This window comes from Camelus bactrianus, chromosome 6, assembly GCF_048773025.1.
Source record: "Camelus bactrianus isolate YW-2024 breed Bactrian camel chromosome 6, ASM4877302v1, whole genome shotgun sequence".
In the NCBI taxonomy this organism is placed as follows: domain Eukaryota; kingdom Metazoa; phylum Chordata; class Mammalia; order Artiodactyla; family Camelidae; genus Camelus; species Camelus bactrianus.
This window is the reverse complement of record NC_133544.1, coordinates 74,434,486-74,457,918: the sequence shown is the minus strand read 5'-3', so window position 1 is coordinate 74,457,918 and position 23,433 is coordinate 74,434,486. Positions and strand designations below refer to the sequence as shown.

General features: G+C 43.9%; 1 protein-coding gene across 16 annotated transcripts in view; it reads left to right on the top strand.

Moving 5' to 3' along the window:
* Window positions 1-23,043, top strand: part of PPIP5K1 (diphosphoinositol pentakisphosphate kinase 1) — a 35,906-nt gene extending 12,863 nt beyond the window's left edge. For 3 of the 16 annotated variants that reach the window (XM_074365995.1, XM_074365996.1, XM_074366009.1), the window contains 13 exons: window positions 142-269; window positions 480-594; window positions 764-871; window positions 1,483-1,599; window positions 1,755-1,919; window positions 3,462-3,611; window positions 4,250-4,340; window positions 7,266-7,391; window positions 8,104-8,166; window positions 11,665-11,847; window positions 13,337-13,474; window positions 18,640-18,753; window positions 21,145-23,043. In XM_074365995.1, coding sequence (XP_074222096.1) covers window positions 142-269; window positions 480-594; window positions 764-871; window positions 1,483-1,599; window positions 1,755-1,919; window positions 3,462-3,611; window positions 4,250-4,340; window positions 7,266-7,391; window positions 8,104-8,166; window positions 11,665-11,847; window positions 13,337-13,474; window positions 18,640-18,753; window positions 21,145-21,980 — 2,334 coding nt within the window. In that variant the 3' untranslated portion in view covers window positions 21,981-23,043. The remainder of the gene's footprint in view (window positions 1-141; window positions 270-479; window positions 595-763; window positions 872-1,482; window positions 1,600-1,754; window positions 1,920-3,461; window positions 3,612-4,249; window positions 4,341-7,265; window positions 7,392-8,103; window positions 8,167-11,664; window positions 11,848-13,336; window positions 13,475-18,639; window positions 18,754-21,144) is intronic. The other 13 variants (XM_074366006.1, XM_074366010.1, XM_074365997.1 and 10 more) reach the window with 12 other exon arrangements.
* The last annotated feature ends 390 nt before the right edge of the window (window positions 23,044-23,433 follow it).

Here is a 23,433-nt window from a genome sequence, read left to right as displayed (position 1 = left end):
AACCTGGAGAGGGGGAATGTGGTGGATATGAAAGAAGCCCTAGACCTGAGGTGAAGGCCAGCGTGATCTTGGGCCTGGGTGTATGAGGCAAGAGGAAAACAAGATTCACTGAGGTATTTATTCCTGGCCTGTGGCCCCTAGGAGTACGGGATCAGTCGGGAGGAGAAACTGGAAATTGCTGTGGGCTTCTGTCTTCCACTGTTGCGGAAGATACTACTTGACCTGCAGAGAACCCACGAGGATGAGTCTGTCAACAAGCTGCATCCCCTGTGAGGGAGGGCTGGGTGGGGTGCTGGATGGAGGGAGGGCGTGCCAGGGAGCTCTTGGGGGAACCCAGGCTGGGACAGCTTGGGGAACCAAGAATAGGAGGGGTCCTGGGATGGAAAGAAGAGGAGGTCTTTGAGATGGGAGGAGGGCGTGTGTGGAGGAGAAGGAAAAGGCTTACATGACAGTGTGAGTGAACTTAGCTGTTACCTCAGGTACTCCAGAGGAGTGCTCTCCCCAGGCCGCCATGTTCGAACACGGCTCTATTTCACCAGTGAAAGCCACGTCCACTCCCTCCTCAGTGTCTTCCGTTATGGAGGACTTCTTGATGTAAGGATCCTCCTTCCTTCAGCCTATGAACATCTTTTCTCAGCATTCTCTTACTCTCCTCCTCAAGCTTTTTTTTTGCTGCAAGCTTCCCCTGTTCTCCTTGTCTCCTTGCCCATTCCCTGACCCCCTTGTTCTTGGGCACTGGTTTACCTCTCCTTGTATTCGGCAGGAGACCAAGGATGCACAATGGCAGCGAGCTTTGGCTTATCTTAGTGCCATCTCAGAGCTCAACTACATGACCCAGATTGTCATCATGCTTTATGAGGACAACACACAGGTGAGCAGCTAACCGGCTGGGATGAGGAGAGGGCCTTTTCTTTCTCTTCCATCCCCTTTTTGGGAAAAACTTTCTTATCCTTAGAATTTGTAGAATCCAGTTAGGTGTGGTAGACTAGGCACAGCATGACGGAGAGCACCCGGGAGGTCCCTCCTAGAACAGAAGAAGTGTTTGGGGGTGGTGTTGAGCCAGAGAGAGACCACTATAGCTCTGGCATTAGGGAGGATATGGAATTCGGAACAATGTTATAATTAGTCTTCTTCTGTCAAGCATTGTTACACATGAAGCCCTCTTCAACCAGCTTCACAAAGATATCTTTAAATGTGCTGCTGTGTGCTCTGCAGCATGGCTGAATTCTTGTGGGAGATGGATGGGGAGGATTTTAGAACTTGAAGCTGGAAAGGCACGTGGAGGTGAGGGCATGAGGGCCCTGTAACAGGAGACGGTAGTTAAAGGGAGGTATAGTAGATCAGCCCCAGAGTGCGGGAAGACTCTGAAACCTCAGCCCAAGGAGGAGGTATCCTCTTGAGTTCCTCTCTGTTGTTCCTGCCTGGTCTTTCACCACCATATCCAGCTTCTCAACTGCCCCTTCATCTGGTGATGCCCCGTAGGATCCCTTATCAGAGGAGCGGTTCCACGTGGAGCTGCACTTCAGCCCTGGAGTGAAAGGTGTTGAGGAAGAAGGCAGTGCCCCAACGGGCTGTGGATTCCGTCCAGCTTCTTCTGAGGTGGGTCAGAGTGCTGGGATTTGGGACTGGAGGATTTAGGAAACAAGCGGTGGGAAACTTGGAAACAGCACAGGGAGGTAAAAGGGCTGGGGAGTCTGGGATTAGGAGACTGGAGGCCGTTAACACCTCTCCTGTCTGTGCCTGTTGTTGGGTAGAACGAAGAGATGAAAACAGACCAAGGCAGCATGGAGGACCTGTGCCCGGGGAAGGCATCAGATGAGCCAGACAGAGCATTGCAGACTTCACCCCAGCCCTCAGAGGGCCCCGGCCTCCCCAAGAGATCACCCCTCGTTCGTAACCGCAAAGCCGGCTCCATGGAGGTAATGAGAGGGGCTTGGGAGAAAGAAGTGGTGAAAGTTCTCACCCACGAATCCTCTGAATCCCCTTAGGGGAATTCTTGGGACCTTAAACAGAGTCCTCCTGCCCCTGATGAATATGTTTTACTTAGTCTCTCTTTCACAGCTGGTCTCCCAATAAAGCTCCTAATTTAAGCCTGGCTGCTGCTTCTGAGGCTAAAGACATGCCAGTGAGGGGTGCCTGAGCTATAAGGACTTTAAGAAATGAGATTGGGGAGGAGGCCTCTGGATGGGTTTGAAAAAACAGTTCTTTAAAAGGAAATATAGTAAAAAAAAAAAAAATAGCGTGAACTCTGGGCTAAAATCAGTCTGATAGTTAGATGCTGTGTGACCTTGGATAGGTACTTTCTCTTAGCCTAAATTTTTTTTTCCATAAAATGCAAGTCATACCCACCATATGGATGCTCAGTAAACAGTAGCTATGATAACAATACAGTTAATATTAAAGGGCAGACCCTCTCCATCTCTTTGTTGTCGTGGGTAAACATTATAGTTTGGACAGTAGTATGTGGCACTTTAATTTAGTCCATTTTGGGTTATCTATACTCTCATCCCAGAAAGGAAATCAAGTCTGTAGGTCTGTCTGTCTTTCCTTTGTTCTGATGAGGTTTATCAGCCTGGGTCTGTGTTCTGTTGTCCTGGGACTTTGTCTCTAGTCCTGGTTCTGGTTCTCTAGTCACAGGAAGGAACTGTTGTTAAATCTCACTTTGTGTTGTTTGTTTTGGACTTTTTTCCTGGAAAGATCCTTTCCCTCTTGGGCCCAGTGACATTCTTTTTGACCCTATGATTGATCTCTGTCTCGGGGACCTTCACTGTCTGATTTGGGTCCTGCTTTGACAGATGAATCTGTTCACCTGACTTGAACTAGCTCTCTGTTTTAAAGGAACTGGTCTTTCCACTTTAGAATATCTCAGAAGATTCTATAACTAGCTTCCATAGGTTCAGCCAAAGTTCACGGTTCAGATTTAGGAGAAAGCTGAGAAGAAACACTGCAGTATCTGTTCTAGACTCATCCAGGCAAAGCACAGCTCTCAGTGTATCATCTCTCAGACTTGAAGAGACTGACTTCTTTTTTTCAGGCCTACAGGAAGTTTCCTGTTGTAATCACATCCCTTCCTTTCAGATACCAGTGCTGCTTACACCATGGCTCTCCAGGGTGATAGCTGCCCAAGATATGCTCCTCTGCTTTGCAGGAAAATCTTCTCTCTGCTCCTTGGTCACGCAGTCTTTTAATAGTAATATTTCCTGTCCTTGTTCTAAAACTATAGGCACTTGCAGTCTTATCTTTATCAACTATGACCCTTCCCTTCATCCCATTTTCTCCTCTTGTCCTCTCAGATTTTTGGACTGTTTTGGAAAACAAAGTCTGTGATGTTTCTAACAGCCCTGCCCTAGGTGATCTTCCTCTCCAGCCCTATAACTAGCTCTGCCCAATGGGCACTGGGGCTTTTGGGAGCCTGGGTGTTCAAGGAGCCGTGACCGGCTTTCCACCCGGTCTGATTGCAGGTTATGAACATGCAGTGCACGGGGAACCTGGACCTGATCCCCTTGCGGGGACGGCGCCGCCGGAGGTCAGGGGACCTCCCCCGGCCTTCCCCAGCCATCGGCCTACAGCCCCGGGCTGTGTCCACCACTTACCTGGCATCCTGCACACAGGTGTCCCTCCCTACCTCATCCTCCTTTCCTGCCTCTATCTTTGCCTTTTGGGACGTAGGGACTCAGAACATGGTTGAGGGTGTGTGTGTATGTGGGCGTGCGTGTATGTGTGTGTGTTGGGGGTTGTGTGATTAAGCCTTTGTAGGCTTTTTAGAAATCAGTTTCATGTCTCTAGCAGTGGAGGGGGGTGCTTCTTCATTCAGATAAGAAACTGAGTATGGTTGCTGTAGCCACAGCTGCCCATGGAAAGAGGAGAGGGTGTCCTGACTTCACTTCTTATTGAGGCTGAGCTATTCTGATTGACTTTCTGAGTCCTGCAGAAGGATAGATAAGATTAAGGAACCCTGCTCTAATGAGAACTGAGAATGGTTGCATAATGTCTTTTCAGACTTGGGATTAGAGGGCCATGGGGACAGGCATCTTGGAAACAGAAGTGCCTTCTAGTTTAGAAGGATTCCCTGGACAGTCCCCTCTGTAAAGTACACTCTTAGATTTTGCTTCCTTTTTTCCCATAAGAACTCTTTGTTTCTGAAACTTGCTGACATTGCTTGACTTTGTAGGGGCAGGAATTCAGGACTTGGGTTTTAGACTGCTTGGCTGAGGTGGCAAAATGGTCATCTAGGGCCCTCTTCCTCCAGGTGCTTTCTGAGACTTCGTCCTCGAGGCCTGGCGGCTACCGACTCTTTTCATCTTCACGGCCACCGACAGAGATGAAGCAGAGCGGCCTAGGTATGGTTTTCCAGCGTCTCTCACCTGTTGTTGGGAAGGGCTGTTTGTCTGTTCTTTAGAGCTTTATTGTGGGGAACCTTAGTCATGGGAGTTGGGGTCATCCAGTCAGTGAAACTGTTGGGTGGGGCTAGGGAGGATGAGTTGGGAAAAGCCATATTTAGGTATGAACTTTGATCCCAGATGATTGTTTCCATTCCAGGAAGGTGTTTGTCTTTTGGTTTTCTACACAAACCCCATTTCTCCGGCTGAAAGGCATTTTTTCTGGCTTCCCCTCTTGTTCCTTATCTGTCCCTCCAATCTAGCCCAGACCCAAGGGGCCATGGGGACTCTGGCTCTTCAGAGTCATCAGAGACAAAGCTGTAAATAGAGGCACTTGTGACCCACTGCCCAGCCCCCATAAATGTCACATTCCTCATTTAGAGAACTTGTGCCATGTCTTCCTTTGAGACCTATGCTTATTACATCCCTGCCGTGGCCCCTCCTACCTCCATGCCCTCTCCTTCATCCTCTCCTAATCCTGTAATTTTTTTTCCTTCCTTCCTGAAAATTGAGGGACAAATCTGAGACTGGTGTAGTGGCAGAGGCTTCTCTCAGGACTTTGAGGGAATGTCTCTTGATTTTTTTGATTCCTGGAGAGGGGTGAGAACATCATTCAACCTTTCCTAAGAACACAGACTGCAGGAAGGACCAAGCCTCAGAGGGTATTGTATTCTTTGGGAGTGGGGAGTGGTCCTTGGGAGGGACTATCTTTGAACACAGTGGCTGTGAGCCAGTAACCAGAGCTGGCAGTTAGAGACAGTAGTGTGGGTCTAAACTTGGTTCCCTGGCTCTTTCTATCTCATCCTATTATTCTCTTCATTTAGCTCCTTTCATTTTTCTGTTACCTTTCTCCTTGGCACCTAATTTCTCAGTCCCAAAATGGTCAGCATTTGGACCAGCAAGAGGGAGAAAGGTTTTGGTAACTTTCCAGGCTAATTTTATGGGAGTAGGTTGCCTTCTAGATCCCTGAAATGAGGTAAATGATTTGATGTGTGACAAATAAGTGACAAATAAATGACAAATGTATAGATCTGTGATACGGCCTTCTTTTCCTGCAAGTCCCAGTAAAGAATAGGTTTCGGGTAGGCTGGGAAGGAGGGTAGGTGGGTCTGGCCCAGTTAAGTGGGAATGCTGTCAAGAATGAGGTGGAGGTATGGACACGGGTCCGGCGGACAGATGGCGGTGGTAAGGTAGAGACTACCCTCTGAGATGATCCAAGGACTGGGCAGGGCAGGATTGGCAGGACTACATTAGAAAATTATTTAGTGGAGGAAGTAAATGTAGAACAAAGCTTGGGGGTGGCCTGGGATAGAGCCAGCTAGTTTCAGCTTCTCTGAAGAAAAGCAAACATATTTAGCAATGCTTATCTCTCTTTGGAACCCTCTTCTAGAGCCTGTTTGAGCATGAAAGGTAGGAGAAATTGCTACAAAGAGGAGTGGCCCTTAATTCCAGGGTGGAAATTATCAGCCATCCAAGCCTCTTGATTTCTGTGGTGACCCTGAAATGCTAGGACCCCTGAAATCATGTCCCGTCTTTGTGGGCTCATAAGAAACTGACCTCATCTCCACTCTGTCCATCTCCCCTATGAATGTTAACTTCCCAGGCCAGACCCAGGGTCTTGGCCAAGATGGCTTTGGAAGGAGAGGGGGAAATCCCACAAAGCTGGATGTTAATCTTGTTTCTTCCTGCCCGTCCTGTCCTCGTGGGCTGTAGTAGGAGAGGGGGCCATGGAGCCCCAGTCCTACTCTCGATCAGGCATTTGGGACAGTGACTGGCTTGATTGATTTTGCTTCAGGGGTTTTTCAGGTTTTATTTACTCCTCTTATTGGCAAAAGTTCTCTTTGCTTTCTTTGAAGTTATGTGTGTGAGCATCTGGCTTTGAGCATAGGACTTCAAAGACAGTCAACTTTTGACAGCAGAAAAAACATGTCTTTTTAGTTGTTTTCTGCTCACCAGGTCCTCCTTACTAGGGGACCCAGAAGATGGTAGGCATGTTCTACAAATAATCACCTGACTCTTCACGTGCCTTTCAATTCGTGTCCATTTTCACTTCAGAAAAAAACGCTCTATTTCTTCTTCATGAAAAAATAGATATTTCTTTTCTAACTGAACACAGTTGATCCTGAGAGTCAGGAGACCTGGATTCTGATCCAGCTTAGCTCCTAACAAACTGTGTGACCTTGGACAAACGAGATTCCTTTTGAATCTCAGTTTCTTCATCACTAAAATAAGAAGGTTGAAATGGATGATCTATGAATCGCTTCCAGCTTTAAAAGTTCAGTGAGCCTCATGCTTTCTTTCTTGGGAAAGATAGAAAGGTCTAAAGGAAGGTAGAAGGGATGGGATGTTGGATGAAAAACATGTTGGAGGAAATGGAGGAACTTAGGAGGAATTGGAACTTATGAGAACTTGGAATTTGAGTTGAATACTCAAATCTTAAGTCTCTAGTTTCAATCAAAGTTCTTTCCTTTTAAACTTAAAAGGGACTAGATTTCTGGGTTCTTCAAATCCTATATCCAGTGGAAGGAGCACTGAATTAAATTTAGGGAGATCTAGAAGGATCTACCTATTCCTTTAGCATTCCTGAGAGCCACCTGGAGAGTGTAGTTTATCTCTTCCAGTAGCTTTGAGTCCCCTAATATGACTAACCTTGTATTTGCAGTGGTCTCTTGTATCTGCCATGTAGATTTTCAGGAGAAAACACTTTGCTTGCCCAGTATAGGTATAAACAGTAGTGAAAGCTGTTTGTGGTTATGTGAAGTGGCCACACGGTGGTGGCTCTGAATGGTTACATGTGTGTGTCTTGATGTTGTCCTGTAACTTGTGTGTACTTTTGTGTGGTATCTGCAGCTTTGCGTGGCTACTAATGCGCTCCCGGCCTTGCAGGCTCACAGTGCACGGGGCTGTTCAGCACCACGGTGCTGGGCGGCTCCTCCAGCGCCCCGAATCTTCAGGACTACGCCCGCAGCCAAGGCAAAAAGCTGCCACCTGCCAGTCTGAAGCACCGAGATGGTATGTGGGTGGACTTTGGGGGGCAACGCTTTTCTTCATTTGTCCGCCAGCAAGGACACAGCTCAAGAACAATTCATGCTTAAGGCGGCACTGACACTGGCCTTATGGCCAGTTTTCCACATCAGTTCTAGAGGGAGAAGGAACCAAGATCCCATCCACCCCTCCATTTGCATCTCCTCTCGCCATATGAATACTACTTATTTATGCTTATCCCTTCATAATCTCCCACATACAGCCCTGCTGCATCAATGTACTCCACCTCTGTATTCTTTCCTGGATTCTGGCCTGTAGGGGTAAGGACCAAGGAGGATGATGCACGGTCAGGAAAGGTGCAGTGGAGCCTTGATTAAAATCTCATACATTAAGGATGGGGAAGTTGTTCAGCCAAGGCAGGAAAAATGCTATGTAAAGGGACTGGGGGAAGGGATGAAGCTTTCTACAAAGATTCTATTTCCAAATGACCAGAAAGAGGATGTGGTGGTGAGATTAGGATTGTTCATGGGGCCATATTGTGGTAGAGATGACACATGGATTCCTTGGAGGAGATTATGCCAAAGGGAAAGATTGAAATGTGGTAGTCAGGAATCCACGGGGCGGGGGTGGGAGCAGATCATATACGAACTGTAAAGAACAGAGTGTTTTGTGAGCAAATTCCAGAGCAAAGGGTGGGGACAGCGGCGGGTATAATCCCCGTGATGTCTTTTCTCCCCAGAGCTCTTGTTTGTCCCGGCCGTAAAACGATTTTCTGTGTCGTTTGCAAAGCATCCGACTAACGGTACGTTTGCTTCTGACTCAACATCATTCCTCCTCACCATGTCACCTCCAGACACTTAACCTCTGAGTTCTGACACTGACTTTCCTTCTCCCTCCACTGTGTTGACACCCTGCTGTCTCTGAATGAACCACTCCCTAATTGTCCCTCTTGGGATATATCCCTTGTTGTGACAAACCGCAGCCTTGGCTGCAGCCTGGCTGTCTGATCTCTGTGGCAACTCAAGGTCTTACTTCCACGGTCACCATCATCACCACTGTGTCGCTTTTATCAGCATCATCACCAAAACATTAATTAAACCTCTCCCCTTCCCATCACATGACTGTGCCAGGCTTTGTACAAACATGATAATGGTTCCCCTTCTTAGGAAGAAAATAGCATTTCCTATATCATCCCCATTACTTCTCTCTTCACCCCACCCTGAACTCCTCAGATTATATAATTTTGATCTTCCTGTTTTTTCACCAACTCTTTCGTTAGAGTGGGTAACAAGTTTGCTTCCCTTCTGGAGCAGTGCTGCAGTTCCCAGCTCCCAAGCCTACCCATAAAGGCATTAGTCTTAAGTATATCATTTTCCATCTTCATATCCCTATCTCCTGCCATTGTGTGTATTTTGTGTGGCTCTTGTGCTCCTGACATCTGCTTTACGTTACTACTAACCTAGGGCCTGGGCCTAGGAAACGGGAGCCCCAGTTGATTTGGGATAAAAGGGAGAAAGAAAGGAATAGGAGGTGGTAGGTAAAGGAACAAGGATCATGCCTTGAGTGTTTACACGTGGTTTCCATGCTCCCCAAACTACCTATGGCACTGCTGTCTCCAAGAAGCTGGAAGTGGAAAGTTGAGATGTGTACTGGGGATTCTGGGGGAACTTAGGAATGAATAATATTCCAAGAATACTGAAGAACTGGATCTGCCCACACTAAGGTGTGGGAATTTAGAGATCTGCATAAACCAAAAACTCAAGGGCTGTGCTCTCTTTGTAGGGTGTGGCAGGGGAACCCAGAACTTACTCCTTGTTTTATCTTTTATATCCTTAGTTTCTGCATTGTGTCTTGTCTTCAAGGTAAATCCAGTTTTGTTAGATGTGGTTTTCTTCTGCTCAGGAGCCAAGACTCTCCGAGGGAAGTAAAATTAGCCTAGCTTCCTGGCTAGAAAAAACTCCAGGTGCTGGTCACCTGCTCCTGAACCAATGACAGCTGCTAGATTTTAGCCCAGTCAGGCCATACATCTCCATGAGGCACTGCTGAACTCTCCCTATGTTGACTAGCCTATACTTGCTGAGTTCATACCCCTCTCCCCAGGCCAATCCCCATTTGTGCCTGTGACAGAGCTTCCCATTCAGAGTGACATAGCTGTGCCTACGCAGTTAGCTTCAACCTTTTCTGGATTTCATGTGCCACAGTCATCTCCAGACTGAGGACCTCATGCATCAACGCCAACTCTATAGCCTGGGATTTGGACTTAGGAGACTTGTTACTTAGGGTACAGAAGATAGCACTAGGAACTTGGGCCCCTGGCACCAGAGCTAAATCACAGATCTCCTAATTCTTAGGATCTATGAGAAAAGATCCAGATTCGTAAAATGGACCCTCAGACCTATATATCTCTAGTTCCCTGAAGCCCTTGGTTAGCAGCCTCGCCAGCTGAAGAAAAGAAGAATTAATTCTACTAAAAGGAGAGGAAGAAAGACCTGGACAATTCAGGTATAGTGCAGAAGAGCAAATTCAAGATCTCCTGCAACATCCTGCACACTTCTGCAGGGCTCTTCTGGCCTTTATTCTTCTTGTACTTGAGCTTGGAGGCTAATGTGTTTGAGAAGCCAGAATCTAGGATCTACCTGTTGGCAAAAGGAGAAATTTGGAGCTATTATCTGTTGCTAAAGATTATCTAGATTTAATTTGGCCTTCCAGACAATATGAGGGCTCTAGCCCATGGCCAAATGTTGCTGGACTCACCCAGCAAGTATAGAGGGGATGCTCTGTCTGCAGTTGCTTGTAGCAAATTAGTCACAACAGTGTGCTGATCTACTGTCCATCATCACCAGCTCTTTGCCATGATGTCTGGCTTTGAAACAGCAGCTGGAAAAAACTGATCCTGGCTTTGGAAAGGAGGCGAGGCCATGCTGCTTCCTTGCTTTGATGGGAGAACATTCCTCAGCCCATCCCTGTCTCTATTCTTGATAAGCTTCTGTCACATCCTGTGACTACATCAAATATATAAGTATGACCCATTGCTAAACTGCATGCTGAACTTACCAAAGTAAACCAACAGAGTAGGAAAGAGACTGTGGCTCTCCCTCATCCAGAATGTCAGGGCGTGCCCACTGGGGTTGCCAAGCCTGTTCTCTTCTAGCAACCCAGGATAGAGCTGAAATTTCTCAACAGCCAAACTAAGGTCTCTGGAAACGATAGTCTCATGGGATCATTCTGGTCTGAGAGTTCTGGGCAGTCAGCCTCAGCTACCTTGATCCTCCCTTTCTATATCAACATCCTGTCATCAGTTCTTAAGACCTCATACCTTTTCCTCAAGTTTTTTTCCCCTACTGTTCCTTTTAAACACCCTTCCACATGCCTTTTACTGCCTTCAGCCTTGTGCAGCTGAATTGCATACATCCACAAAGGTTGCCGGGCAGCTAAGATAATAAGTGGTTCAGGATTGAAGATTTTCCACTCACCCAGCTGAACAAAGTGCAGTTAGACCAGCAGTGGGAAGAAAATATAAAATTATCTTTTTTTGGCTTCTGTAATGGATTCAGATGGTTCCCTAAGATTCAAGCAAACATTTTTTTAAAAATCTGTGTATTTGAACAAGAGTGACAGATGATTCATCAATATTGGCACTTTTATGTGTTGATTCCGTTTTTTACTTGCTCTGTTTTAAAGGACACCTATGCCTGGTTTCCTGCTAATCTGTGCTGCTTAATACCACCCTGTCTATGGCTATCTTAGTCTTGGTCCAGAGGGCGTGGCCTGAGCCTTTAGGAGCCTTTTTAGCTTCCAGCTTTATCTTGATAACCTATACCACTCCTGACCCTCTTCTCTGAGTGACTTTGAGTCTTTTCATCTCTATCCCAACCTCATAAACACATTTGTCTGAGAAGCAAGCCCTAACTAGGGTTTGTCCAAGAACGATCAGGGATATTGGAGTTCCCAGCTACCGAACTGCCTGCTCAGCCCAGTCTGGAGTGACGTTCCTACTCTCTGCAAGCACTGAGTTATGTTCAACGAGAAAGGGGAGGGGCTTGCTGTGTGATGAGGTCTCACTCGCCCCTTCTTCTAGACTACTTCTTTTAGGCTTCTTTTAGCATGATGCCAACACTCTTCCTCCCTGCAAGAGATGCCCAGTGGCTCTGACCATCTCTGCTTCTCCCTTAGCTCACCTTGGAGCTGAGTGGCCCCACCTCCCAGTAATGCTTATGTCAGCCAGTGCTCCCCTCATTGTCTCTCCCTCTTCTCTTTCTTTATCTCTGTGCTTCCTGCCGTGGCCCCTCAACCCCTCCAGAGCTGCTGGATGACCAGCACCCTGTGGTCCGGTTGCTGCGCAGTTTTTCCTCTGACTGCACAGGGGGCCGGCCAGTCTCCTTGGATGCCACGCTGGCGCATCACCTGCACCAGTGCTCCTACCACCTGCGCCTCTTCCGGAACTGGCTGCGCTCAGGCCGGGATGACCCCGAATGCCTCTACGGTACCCCCTGCCACCAAGCGGGCTGCTGCCACTACCCTGGCTGGGACTGACTGCTTTGCTTATTGCACTTCTGGCAGGAGCGCCCACCTATTTCTTTCTCCTGTTTACCCTAAGGTTTTGTGACTTGCATTTAGTTGCTTGGATGGGATTGGAGCCAGACTGCCTGGTAGCTGTAGCGTTGGCTGCTCATCCCCTTCCTTTTCTCCTTCCTCACTGCCTCCTAATGTTACCTACTCCTAATTCTATTCGATACAGGAGTAGTCTCTTGCCCTGGACTCTGTTCTCATCTCTCTCACCCTCTACTACATCATCTTCAGATCCAAACATGTTTCTAGTCACTCTGAGGAGCTAGAGTACCTCTCCTAACCTCCTGCCACTAGAGTACAGGGGCAAACTGAGGCACAGAGGGCTCAATTGAATCCTTGAAGCAAGCAAGAGCCGAAGGTTAGAAGCTGGCCAGGTATAATCCTTTTACGTTATATAGGTTTTAATCACTGTTGAACAGGAGGCTATGTCTTGCATAGATACTGCTGTCCTGCCTACCTTTCATCCCTTTAAGGAGATGCAGAGGAAGCATAGGAAAGATTGGGGACTGAAAAAAAGTGGTTGAGATGTATGCTTCTTGATCCTCCAATGGGTTTTTTTTTTTTTTTTCATCCACAGGCCCCAGGATTAAGATTACATATTTAGGTTTACCCTTCACCCTACCCATTCTGATGGATCTACATTGGGATTGTTGGGTTCAGAGCAGAGAATCAGTATTTATTCTTTTTTCTAGGGGGTTTGCCTCATTTTCCTGAAGGAATAGAGAAATTCTAGCAAGTCTGGGGTCTTCAGTGAGAGCAGAGAAAAGAAGCTTTGATGTGACGGAAATGACCAAGAAAGAAATTCCATTCCCCAGCTTGTTCATGCATGTGGTTTTCCTGAGCTGAGCTTCATGTGTGTTGCATGCCCTCCAGCTTCCAAATATTCTAGCCTTTCAACCCATATCCTAAATCTGCATGAGCCCCTCCTAAGATCGTAAGCCCTCCTCATAAATCTGGTTCTCTTGTACGTGATCCCTGAAATCTGCTGTTTCTTCCCAGCTCCATGACCTCCCTACCTCTCATTTAGACCTACAGTTTCACCCCTTACATCTGGACCTCTGTTTTATTCCCCCTACAAAGTATAAGAGCGGTGTACGTGCTTACCCTATTGGGGTACTGTTGATCTTTCCATGGGACGTTGCAGGCTCTCCATAGGTAGGATAAGAGGTAATTTGACTCACCTGGAGGCCTTAGCAGGTAGACTTTTTAGGAAATCTGGAGGTGACAGAAATAGACTCCTATAGGGGCTCTAAAGAGTTCCCTCTCCTGAGAATCTTGGATACCCCACAATCCAAAATCCACAGACGCTCATGATGGTTCTCAGGGATTCTCCATGCTTCCTTGGCCACTTGGGGTATATCCAGCAGAAATAACATTGACTTTGCCCATCTATTTTCTAACAGGATTTGAAGGGTGCTCCATGGTGCCTACCATTTATCCCCTGGAAACACTGCATAATGCCCTTTCCCTGCATCAAGTAAGTGAATTTTTGAGTAGAGTCTGCCAGCGCCACACTGATGCCCAAGCACAGGCAACTGCAGGTATGGAGAATACCCTTATCTTGTACCCTTATCTCTGCCCCCACTCCCATGCTTCCTAGAACATAAGTAATAGATTAAAAATATAGGTAGGCACTCTGAAGAAGACACAAAAGTAGACTTGAAAAAATGTTTAATTGCATAGGTCAACTAAAAAACATAAAAATATCCCTCCTTCCAAAGTTAACTTACAAATTTAATATGAGCTCAGTAAACATACTGCTGTTTTTCTAAAGTTAGTCAAATTGATTCTGAAGTTCTCATTAAGAAATAAACAAGCAAAAATAGCCAAGGAAACCTTGAAGAGCAATGAAGGCATCCTGGCCCTACCAGATTTTAAAATAGGCTATAAAACTTCTATAATAAAAACAGTGTAGTACTGATACATGAATAGACAGAGACCAATCAAACAAAATCGAAAATCTAGAAATAGTTGAAGTTAGCATTTCAAAATACCAGGGGGAAGAGAGACTTTTTTAAAAAATGGAGTTGGATCAAAACTACAATGAGGTATCACCTCACACCAGTCAGAATGGCCATCATTAAAAAGTCTACAAATAATAAATGCTGGAGAGGGTGTGGAGAAAAAGGAACCCTCCTACACTGTTGGTGGGAATGTAAATTGGTGCAGCCACTATGGATAACAGTATAGAGCTTCCTTAAAAAACTAAAAAAATAGGCTTACTATATGATCCAGCAATCTCACTCCTGGGCATATATCTGGAAGGAAGTCTAATTCAAAAAGATATATGTACTCCAATATTCATAGCAGCACTATTTACAATAGCCAAGATATGGAAGCAACCTAAATGTCCATCAGCAGATGAATGGATGAAGATGTGGCATATATGTGTGTGTGTGTGTGTGTATATGTATGTATGTATATATATATATATATATATATATATATATATATATATATATCACATATATATATACACACATATATATATGTATATACACACATACATACATATACACACACACACACACACAATGGAATATTACTCAATCATAGAAAAGAATGAAATAATGCCATTTGCAGCAACATGAATGGACCTAGAGATTATCGTATTAATTCAGACAGAGAAAGACAAATATTATATGATATTACTTATAGGTGGAATCCAAAAAAAAATGATACAAATGAATTTGTTTACAAACCAGAAACAGACTCACTGACAGAAAATAAACTTATGGTTACCAAAGGGGAAAGTGGGGGAGGGATATATTAGGAGTTTGGGATTAACATATACACATTACTATATATAAAATAGATAAACAACAAGGACCTACTGTATAGCACAGGGAACTATATTCAATAGTTTGTAATAACGTATATTGGAAATAAATCTGAAAAAGAATATATATATATATAACTTCAGAGATCTAAAAGTGAAAATTAAACCATACAGTAGGTAGCTCCAAAGGCTTGTCCTTTCACAGAAGCACCAAAAAATCAAGCAAAAATTGTCTGAATTAACTTCTTCAGAACTCTGGAAAATACTCAAAAGTCGCAATCAGAAAAATGCCTAAAAATGGCAGGAAGCTTTTCAGCATTTTAACTTGCCCCTTTCCCATCCCTCTTCTCACCTTGGTAGCAGTCTTGCAGATGGCAGCCCATGCTCTCAGTATGGGGCCTTGGTCCCTGGTTTCAGCGGAAGCAGAGCAGACCTTATTCTCAGAGATTTATGTTTGTCTGTTCTAACTTGTCTGTGGGCTACCTGAAGGACTGACACAGGATGCTTAGCTTTGTTTCACCTAACTTGGAACTTACTCAGGGCAGAAAAGTGGCTTTGCAGAGAATGTTCCTTGAAGACATTGTAAGGCAAATGAACAACATGCTCCTGTATGGGGCAAAGGAAAAAAATATATATACTTGAGACAAACAATAGGCATATGGAAAGCCTGGGAGGAAAAACCTAGGGGAAGAATTTCTTTGGAAAACTACAGTATTCAAAAGTACCCACATAAACTGGGGAATTTGGGAAGCCATGCAAATGCCTAGGGAAGGACACATGCACAGAGCAGACACAAGAAGACCCTAAGCTTTCAACTTTGGCTAAACTCTAGGCTAGCACAAGCAGGAAGTGAAAGTTAAGGGGAAGCTGTAAACAGTCTGGCTAATTGTTGTAGGAGTACCTCAACATACAGCCAATCTGCAAAAACGGAGAGAGCTTTCCTCCCCTTCACTCCCTTTTCCTCCTCCTCCGGTACTTTTTGTTTCTGGCAATCAAGCAAATCCTTGTCAAAACACTAGCTGAAAACAAGCTAAAAGGACAGAGGCTTCACAGATTACACATGACAAAGACAGACTTCACAAAAATAGTTTAGACAAATCACTACACAGTTACAGCCCACAGCAAACAAACCTTGAGGTGGGGGAGTAATCTGATTTTCAGAGTTAACACATTATAATATTCAAAATGTCCAGTTTTCAACAAAAAATTTATAAAATATGCAAAGAAACAATTCAGTATGGTCCATTCATAGAAGAAATGAATAGAAACGGTCCTTGAGGAAGTGCAAACGTTAGACTTACTAGACAAAGATTTTAAATCAGCTACCTTAAATATGCATAAAGAGCTAAAGGAAACCATGGGCAAAGAACTAAAGGAAATCTGGAGAATGATATCTCAACAAGTAGAGAATATCATTAAAGAGATAGAAAATATAAAATGGAACCAGACAGAAATTGTAGGGCTGAAAAGTGTAACAGAAATGAAAAAAATCACTATATGGTTTCTTAGAAGGTTTGAGCAGGTAGAATTAAAAATCAGCAAACTTAAAGATAGGTCACTTGAAGGTATCCAGTCTGAAGAGGAGAAACAAAAAAGAATGAAGAAAAATGAATAGAGCCAAAGGTATTTATGGGACACCGTAGAACATACCACCATATGTATAATGGAAATGCCAGAAGGAGAAGAGAGAAAGAGGCAGAAAAAAATATTTGAAGAAAAAATAGCTGAAAACTTTGCAAATTTGATAAAGACACAAATCTATGCATCCAGATGGTTCAAACTCTAAGAAGGATAAATGCAAAGAGATCCACCCTGAGACATTATAATCAAATTGTCAAAAGGCAAAGAGAAGATCTTGAAAGTAGCAAGAGAAAAGCAACTTGTCACATATAAGTAGATTAACAACCAATTTCTCATCAGAAAACGTAGAGCCCAGAAAGCAGTGGGATGACATATTTAAAGTGTGAAAAGAAAAAACCGTCAATGAGGAATTCTGTAACTGTCAAAACTGTTCAGAAATGAAGGCAAAATTAAGACATTCCCAGATAAACAAAAACTGAGGGATTTTGTCACTAGTAGTTCTTCCCTACACAAAATGCCAAAAGGAGGCTTTTAGGCTGAAATAAAATGACACTAGACAGTAACTTGAAGCCATACCAAAAAATAAAGAACTCTGGTAAAAGTAACTACACTGGTAAATATAAAAGCCAGCATTACTGTACTTTTGGCTTGTAGCTCCCCTTCTTGTCTCATACGTGACAACACACAAATGAATAAAACGATCATTGTAAGTCCATTTTAATGGGCACACAGTGTATAAGCATTTAATTTGTGACAATAACAAAATAAGGTGGGGACTGAGCTTTATAGGAGCACAGTTTTTTTTATGTTATTGAAGCTAAACTGCCATTAATTCAAACATTGCTACTGACCTTACAGAAGTAAAAAGGCTTGTAAGAGAGTACCATGAACAATTGTATGCCAACAAATTAGATAACCTAAATGAAAAGGACAATTCCCAGAAACACACAAACTACAAAAACACACCCAAGAAGAGACAGGAAATCTGAACATACCTATAACAAGGGAAAAGACCTAATCAATAGCAAAAATCTCTCAACAGAGAAGAGTCCAGGACCAGATGGTTTCACTGGTGAATTCTACCAAATATTTAAGAATAATTAGCCCCAGTCTTTCTCACACTCTTCTGAAAAATAGAAGAGGAAGAAATACTGTCGGTGAAACCAGCATTACCCTGATACCAAAGCCAGACAAAGACACCATAAGAAAAGAAAACTACAGACTAATATCCCTTATGAATATAGAGGCAAAATTCTTCAACAAAATATTAGCAAACCAAATCAAGCAGCACATTAAAAGAATTATACACCGTGATCAAGTGATACTTATCACTTGCAAGGGTGATTCAAAATAAGAAAATCAGTCAATGTAATACACTATGTTAATAGAAGAAGAAAAACCAGTATCTCAATTGATACAGAAAACCATTTGGCAAAACCCAACACCCTTTCATGATAAAAACGGTCAGAAAATTAGAAACAGAAAGGAATTTCCTCAGCACGATAAAGGGCATTTATAAACAAACCACAGCACACATTATACTCAGTAGTGAAAGACTGGAAGTTTTCCCCCTAAGATCAAGAACGAGACAAGGATGCCCTACTTTCACCACTGCTATTCAACATTATACTGGAAATGTTCGGGAGAGCAGCCCAGCAAGAAAAAGAATCTAAATCAGAAAGAAAGAAGTAGAATTATCTCTATCCCCAGAGGACATAATCATATATAGAGAAAATGGAAAAGAACCCACAAAAGAACTACCAGAACTAATGAACAAATTCAGCAAGTGTTGCAGGGTACAAGGTCAGTTGTGTTTCTATACACCAGGAGTGAATAACCCAAAAAGGAAATTAAGAAAACAATACCATTTATAATAGCTTCCAAAAGAATAAAATACTTAGAAGCAAATTTAACCAAGAAGTTTAAAGACTTGTACACTGAAAGCTACAAAACATTGCTGAAATAAAGAAGACCTTAATAAATGCTCGTAGGACATCTCATGTTCGTGTAGAAGACATAATAATGTTACAATGGCAATACTCCCCAAAGTGATCTCTGGATTAAATATTAAATATGGCAAAATGTTAACATGTTAAATATAGGAGATGAGTATACATAGGTATTGATCGTACTAGTCTTTCAACTACTTTTTAAAAATATGTTCAAAAATATTCTTAATATAAAGTTTAAAATATTAAAAATGGTTTATGTGAAGGGTCCCTAGGAAATGTTACTTCCCAGCCTGAGGAAGTATAAGTTGGTTTTGACTTATATGGAGAAACTGCAGCTCTTGAATTCTTCCTCATAGGCTTTTTTTCCTTCCCTCTGTCTCCCTTGCCCATCCAGCCCTCTTTGACTCTATGCACAGCCACCAGGCCTCAGATAGCCCATTTTCTCCACCTCGCAGTCTTCATTCACCTACCCTACAACTCCAGCAGCGCTCTGAAAAGCCCCCTTGGTGTAAGTAATTCTTTTGGAACTGCCTAGACAAAGGCCAGGAGGGATGGAGGGACTGGTGAATGAGAGACTTGTCACAGGAGGGAAACAAAGATGGGGGCGTTGAAAGACCAGGGGTAACCAGTCAGGGAAGCAGTCTCATTTGCTGTTTCCAGGATGAAGGGAGGGTCTGCTTATCCTCTCTCATCTGTCATCTCTGTCCTCCATGCCCCTCTGTCTCACTGGAGGGACTCCTAAGTGATAGTGGCCCAGCGGGCACTTTGGGGAAGAAGAGATGAAGGTCTCATTGTCCTCAGATCCCTTTTTGGTCTCTGCAGCTTTCTCAAGAAAAAAATGATTTGGGAGGAGACCTGGATATAAGGAAAATGTGGGAGAAAGAAACTAGAATCTGCTACTACTTCCTACATGTCCCTTCTATGGTTTCTTCTCCTTTGTTAGTTCAAGTTCAGGTACTGCTTTTTCCCATCTCTTCTTTATAATCTCTAGCCTGTCACTAGTTATCCTTGGTAACAGTGTGAACAGTGGAGCCACAGGGAGTTCTTAGGGTGACTGTAGGGAGGGAGAGTTACTAGTGGTAATCAGACGGGGGATAAGGGCCAGAGACTCTGCAATGGAAAATTTCTTTCCTTATTCATCCTACCTCCAGGAAATACCTAAAACCAGACATTGAGTTCATTATTCTCCTTGAGTAGAACTGAAGCAGAGACCCATATTTCAGCACTGGGGTCAACAACTGTAGAATTTTGCCCTTCTTCTAGCACCCTGTGTGCAGAAGAAACTTACTTGCTGACACCAAGAATTCTTCCCCTGAGTTTCAGATGATCGTACACTCACCTTACCATTGGTCCTTTTACCTCTGCCCAGTGGTTTTTATGAGTTCTGTGCCCTGGAAATCTTATCTTTCTTTGGCTTCATTTCTGTCTGAACTCTTTGATTTGTCTGAATCAAACTACTAGCTGAATATTAAGGCTACTTCTATCCTTGGGTGAACTCAGCCTAAATCTTTTTTCTTCTTTTTTAAAAATCTCAGTATCAGATGTATAGCCTCAAAGGTAAATATTTTCTTTAGGGTCTGTCTGTCTGCCCTAAATAGTCCTTGCTGGCCTAAAACCATGTTCCTCTCTTTTTTTTTTTTTTTTTTTTTTTTCTTGCTTAAAGCATGCCTTCTATGACCCTTTGCAGAAAAGAGCTGGCATTCCTTAAACTCAGTGACTGATGGAGCCTTTGCAGACTGAGGCTTACCACCTTTCCCAGTTCTCATTGATGACAAGATATTCAGGTGTCCCCTGTTTCCAGAATCTGTCATTATTGATATCAGAGTGCTTTAAATATAAAGCTATAATGCCACCAATAAATATGGTATTTACAAAGGGAAAAGTAGATTAGCCTCCTACAAGAAGTCAAGGAGGAAGTAGAAGTTGGGGTAGGAATTATCCCACAGTGCAGTTGAAGCTCTAAGACTTTCATTTTACTGCCGTCAGGATCTCGGAAATTTTTTTGAAAATTTTATATGTATATAATACCCGTAAGCCATTGTATGTCCCAAGACTTAGTGTCTTAACTTTGGATCTGTGGATGGATTTCAGGGTAAAGTCTATGAACACCAGGAATTATATATAAAGATTAGTGGAAATACCCATATGTATATTTTTCTGGGAAGATAGTCTGTGACTTTCACTAGAGTTGCAAAGGGGTCAGTGACTCCTAGAAAGGTTAATTAAGAACTGCCATTTAGATATTCCTTGGCAGGCTTCCATCTTTGGGTAAATTTTCATTACTATTGTTCTGATTCACAAAGCTTTTCTACATTCTCTTGCTTACTTGTCTGTTGGGCAGTAAACAATGATTACGTCTGTCCGAGAAATACGCTTTAAGGAAATAATTCTTAGCAAAAGATGTGTATCAGTTTAACTGGGAGTGTTTCAACATCCCTCACCTTTACCCTGAATGTACAGAATTAGAATCTCTGGAGATGGAACCTGGAAATACATATTTTTTTAAAAAAATTTCCCATAATTTTGATATGTAACCCTAATTATGAACCACTGGTACAAAGTGTTCATGTGCTTCTAAAGTAGGAATGAGGGGCCATGGGAATTTGGAATTGGCATGGGGGTATCTTTATGAAAGAACTGGATGAAGTGGCCCTCAGTACTCTCTCCTGAAGTCTTAGGTGTCCCTTAGTGCTACTCCTGTAGTGTCCATTAGGCCAGAGCAACAGTTCCTGAGCTCAGGCTAACTTAGGAATCTCTGCATAACTTAGAAAGAATTCAGACCCTCTTTCCCCAAGACATGGATAATATGAGCCATCTGTTCTGGCATTTGAACTACATACATAGAGTCGAGTCTACTCTTCCAGCTTATCTAACTTGGTCTCCTGACTTTGCTTTACAGACAGCAGTGGCCCTTCCAGCACTGTGTCCAGTGCTGGTCCTTCTTCCCCTACTGCAGTGGATGGTGATTGCCGTTTTGGCTTCAATGATCACCCCTCCCTAAATTCACATGTGACTGAAGAACATCAAGGCTTTGGGCTGCTCCAGGAGGCCCCTGGGAATGGAGCACAAGAGCTCCCCATAGAAGGAGAGCAAGAGCTTTTTGAACGAAACCAGTCCCTACAGGAACCATATGTGGAAACCAGCCAGCCATGCCAGGAGGTTGCTGAGGAGGTCAGCCAGCCATGCCAGGAGGTCCCTGACATCAGTCAACTATGCCAGAAAGCCAGCCAGCTGTGCCAGAAAGTCTCTGAGGAAGCTTTTGAGCTTTGCCAGGAGAGCCCTGAGGAGGTCAACCAGCCTTGCCAGGGGATCCCTGTAGAGGTTGGCAGGCTGGTCCATGAATTCCCTGTAGGGGTTGGTGGCCTGGCCCAGGAAATCCTTGTGGAAGTTGGAAAGCCAGCTCAAGATATCCCTGAGGAGCTCAGCCATCCGTGCCAGGAATTTTCTGTGGAGGTTGGTAGGCTGGCCCAAGAGGCTTCTGCAATCAATCTGTTGTCTCAGGACATCTCTGAGGATAATAAACTATCTCAAGAGTTCCCTGGGGAGGGTGATCTACAGGTTCCGGAGGAGCCAGAGGAGGTGAATCAGCAGTTCTGTGTGGTCCCTGAGTTGATTGACCAGCTGCCTGGAGAGGATGTTTCCCAAGTCTGTTATCCATCCAGCAGTTCGAATCCTCGGAGCCAGTCTTTAGCCCATGACCAGAACTCATCCCTTCCACCAGCAACGTGTGATTAATCATTTTTCATTAGTGGTATCACACTATACCAGCCATTTGAGCTAGCAACTTTTTCTGTTGGCTAACTCACCTGCCAGCATTAAAGCCTTGGATCTCACCAGAGGTGTCTGAGGAAGCAGTCCTCTTGGCATGAAGCATACCTGTGCCAGAACTGGGCTTGGGGAGGAGCCAGTTTAATGTTCAAAGCAGCCATTGACTCCTCACCCAGCCACTAGACTTGAATATGGTTTCCTTCAAGGAGTAGACAGGTCTATCATTACCTAACCTCCTTTGACCATCCCAGGAAATCCCAGGTTGATAAAGGAAATGCCACTTAATTGCTGAAGACACCATCCGAGGGTAGTAAGTACGAAAGGGGACTCCAAGGTCTCCACTCTTCCGGGGTAATAGTCACAATTTTTTAAGGTGCCCTTAGACCATATGTACATTCAGAGGGACTCTTGTCTTTGCTAGTATCCTCAGGTGGGCCCAGGATGGCTGTCTGAGAAAAAAAGAAAGTTCTTTTCCCAAACAAACATCCATCATGGCCACTAATCTTTATATTGGGCTTGTGGGTATTTCCATGTCATCCCCAAGTGCCCATCTCTGCCCTAGTCCTGCTCCTTTGGGCAATAGCTCTAGGGAAAAATAGGTATTAGAGTGCTGACAATTTCAGAGTGACTACTTAAAATGCTCTGGGGGTTCTTGGCCAGTCTGTGAAGCTGGGCCTCCTTTTGTTGTGGGTTATATGGCTCAGAAGATGTAGTAGAGAAAATCACGTTCTATTTTAATCAATCAGCAGAGATCAATATTGTACAGACATGAGCAAAAAAAAAAAATATATATATATGTGTGTATATATATATTTCTGTAGTAGTGCCAGGGACAGACTGGCCAAAGACCAAATATTCCAGCGTCCCCAAGAGGTTTGTCCTTATATCATAGTGTCTTTAGGCCAGGTGTGATTATGAAGCTTTTCCCAAAGATCTGGGGCGGGAATCAGGGTGGATGGGATGGGTAATGTGGTCTTGGAGTCGGGGGCTGGAACATTATGAGTGCTCAATAAATATGAAATAATGAGAATCAGTGGTGATGATGTCCCTATGAATTCAAGAGTGAATACAAGTGTAGGTCAATCATGTCTGTTCGTGACAGCCTAAAGACATTATAATTGAACAGGAATGGGCTATAAAAATATGGACATCAGCCCTGCATCCCAAACTGTCTTAAATGAGTGGTGTTACCAAGAAGAGAGGCTCTGTCTCTGTGAAGCACTGAATTAGGGTACAATGCCTTCTCACCAGATGGTTGGAATCACCCTCTTAATTTTTCACTGTTAGTATAAAAGGCTTATGCTCTCTTTACCCCCTTATCTTTACATTGGGGGTGCCTAGAACACTAAGAGGGCTGGAATATTCCCCCCACCCCATATCCCTATATATTTACATTCACCCCTTCGCCTCTCCAGACATA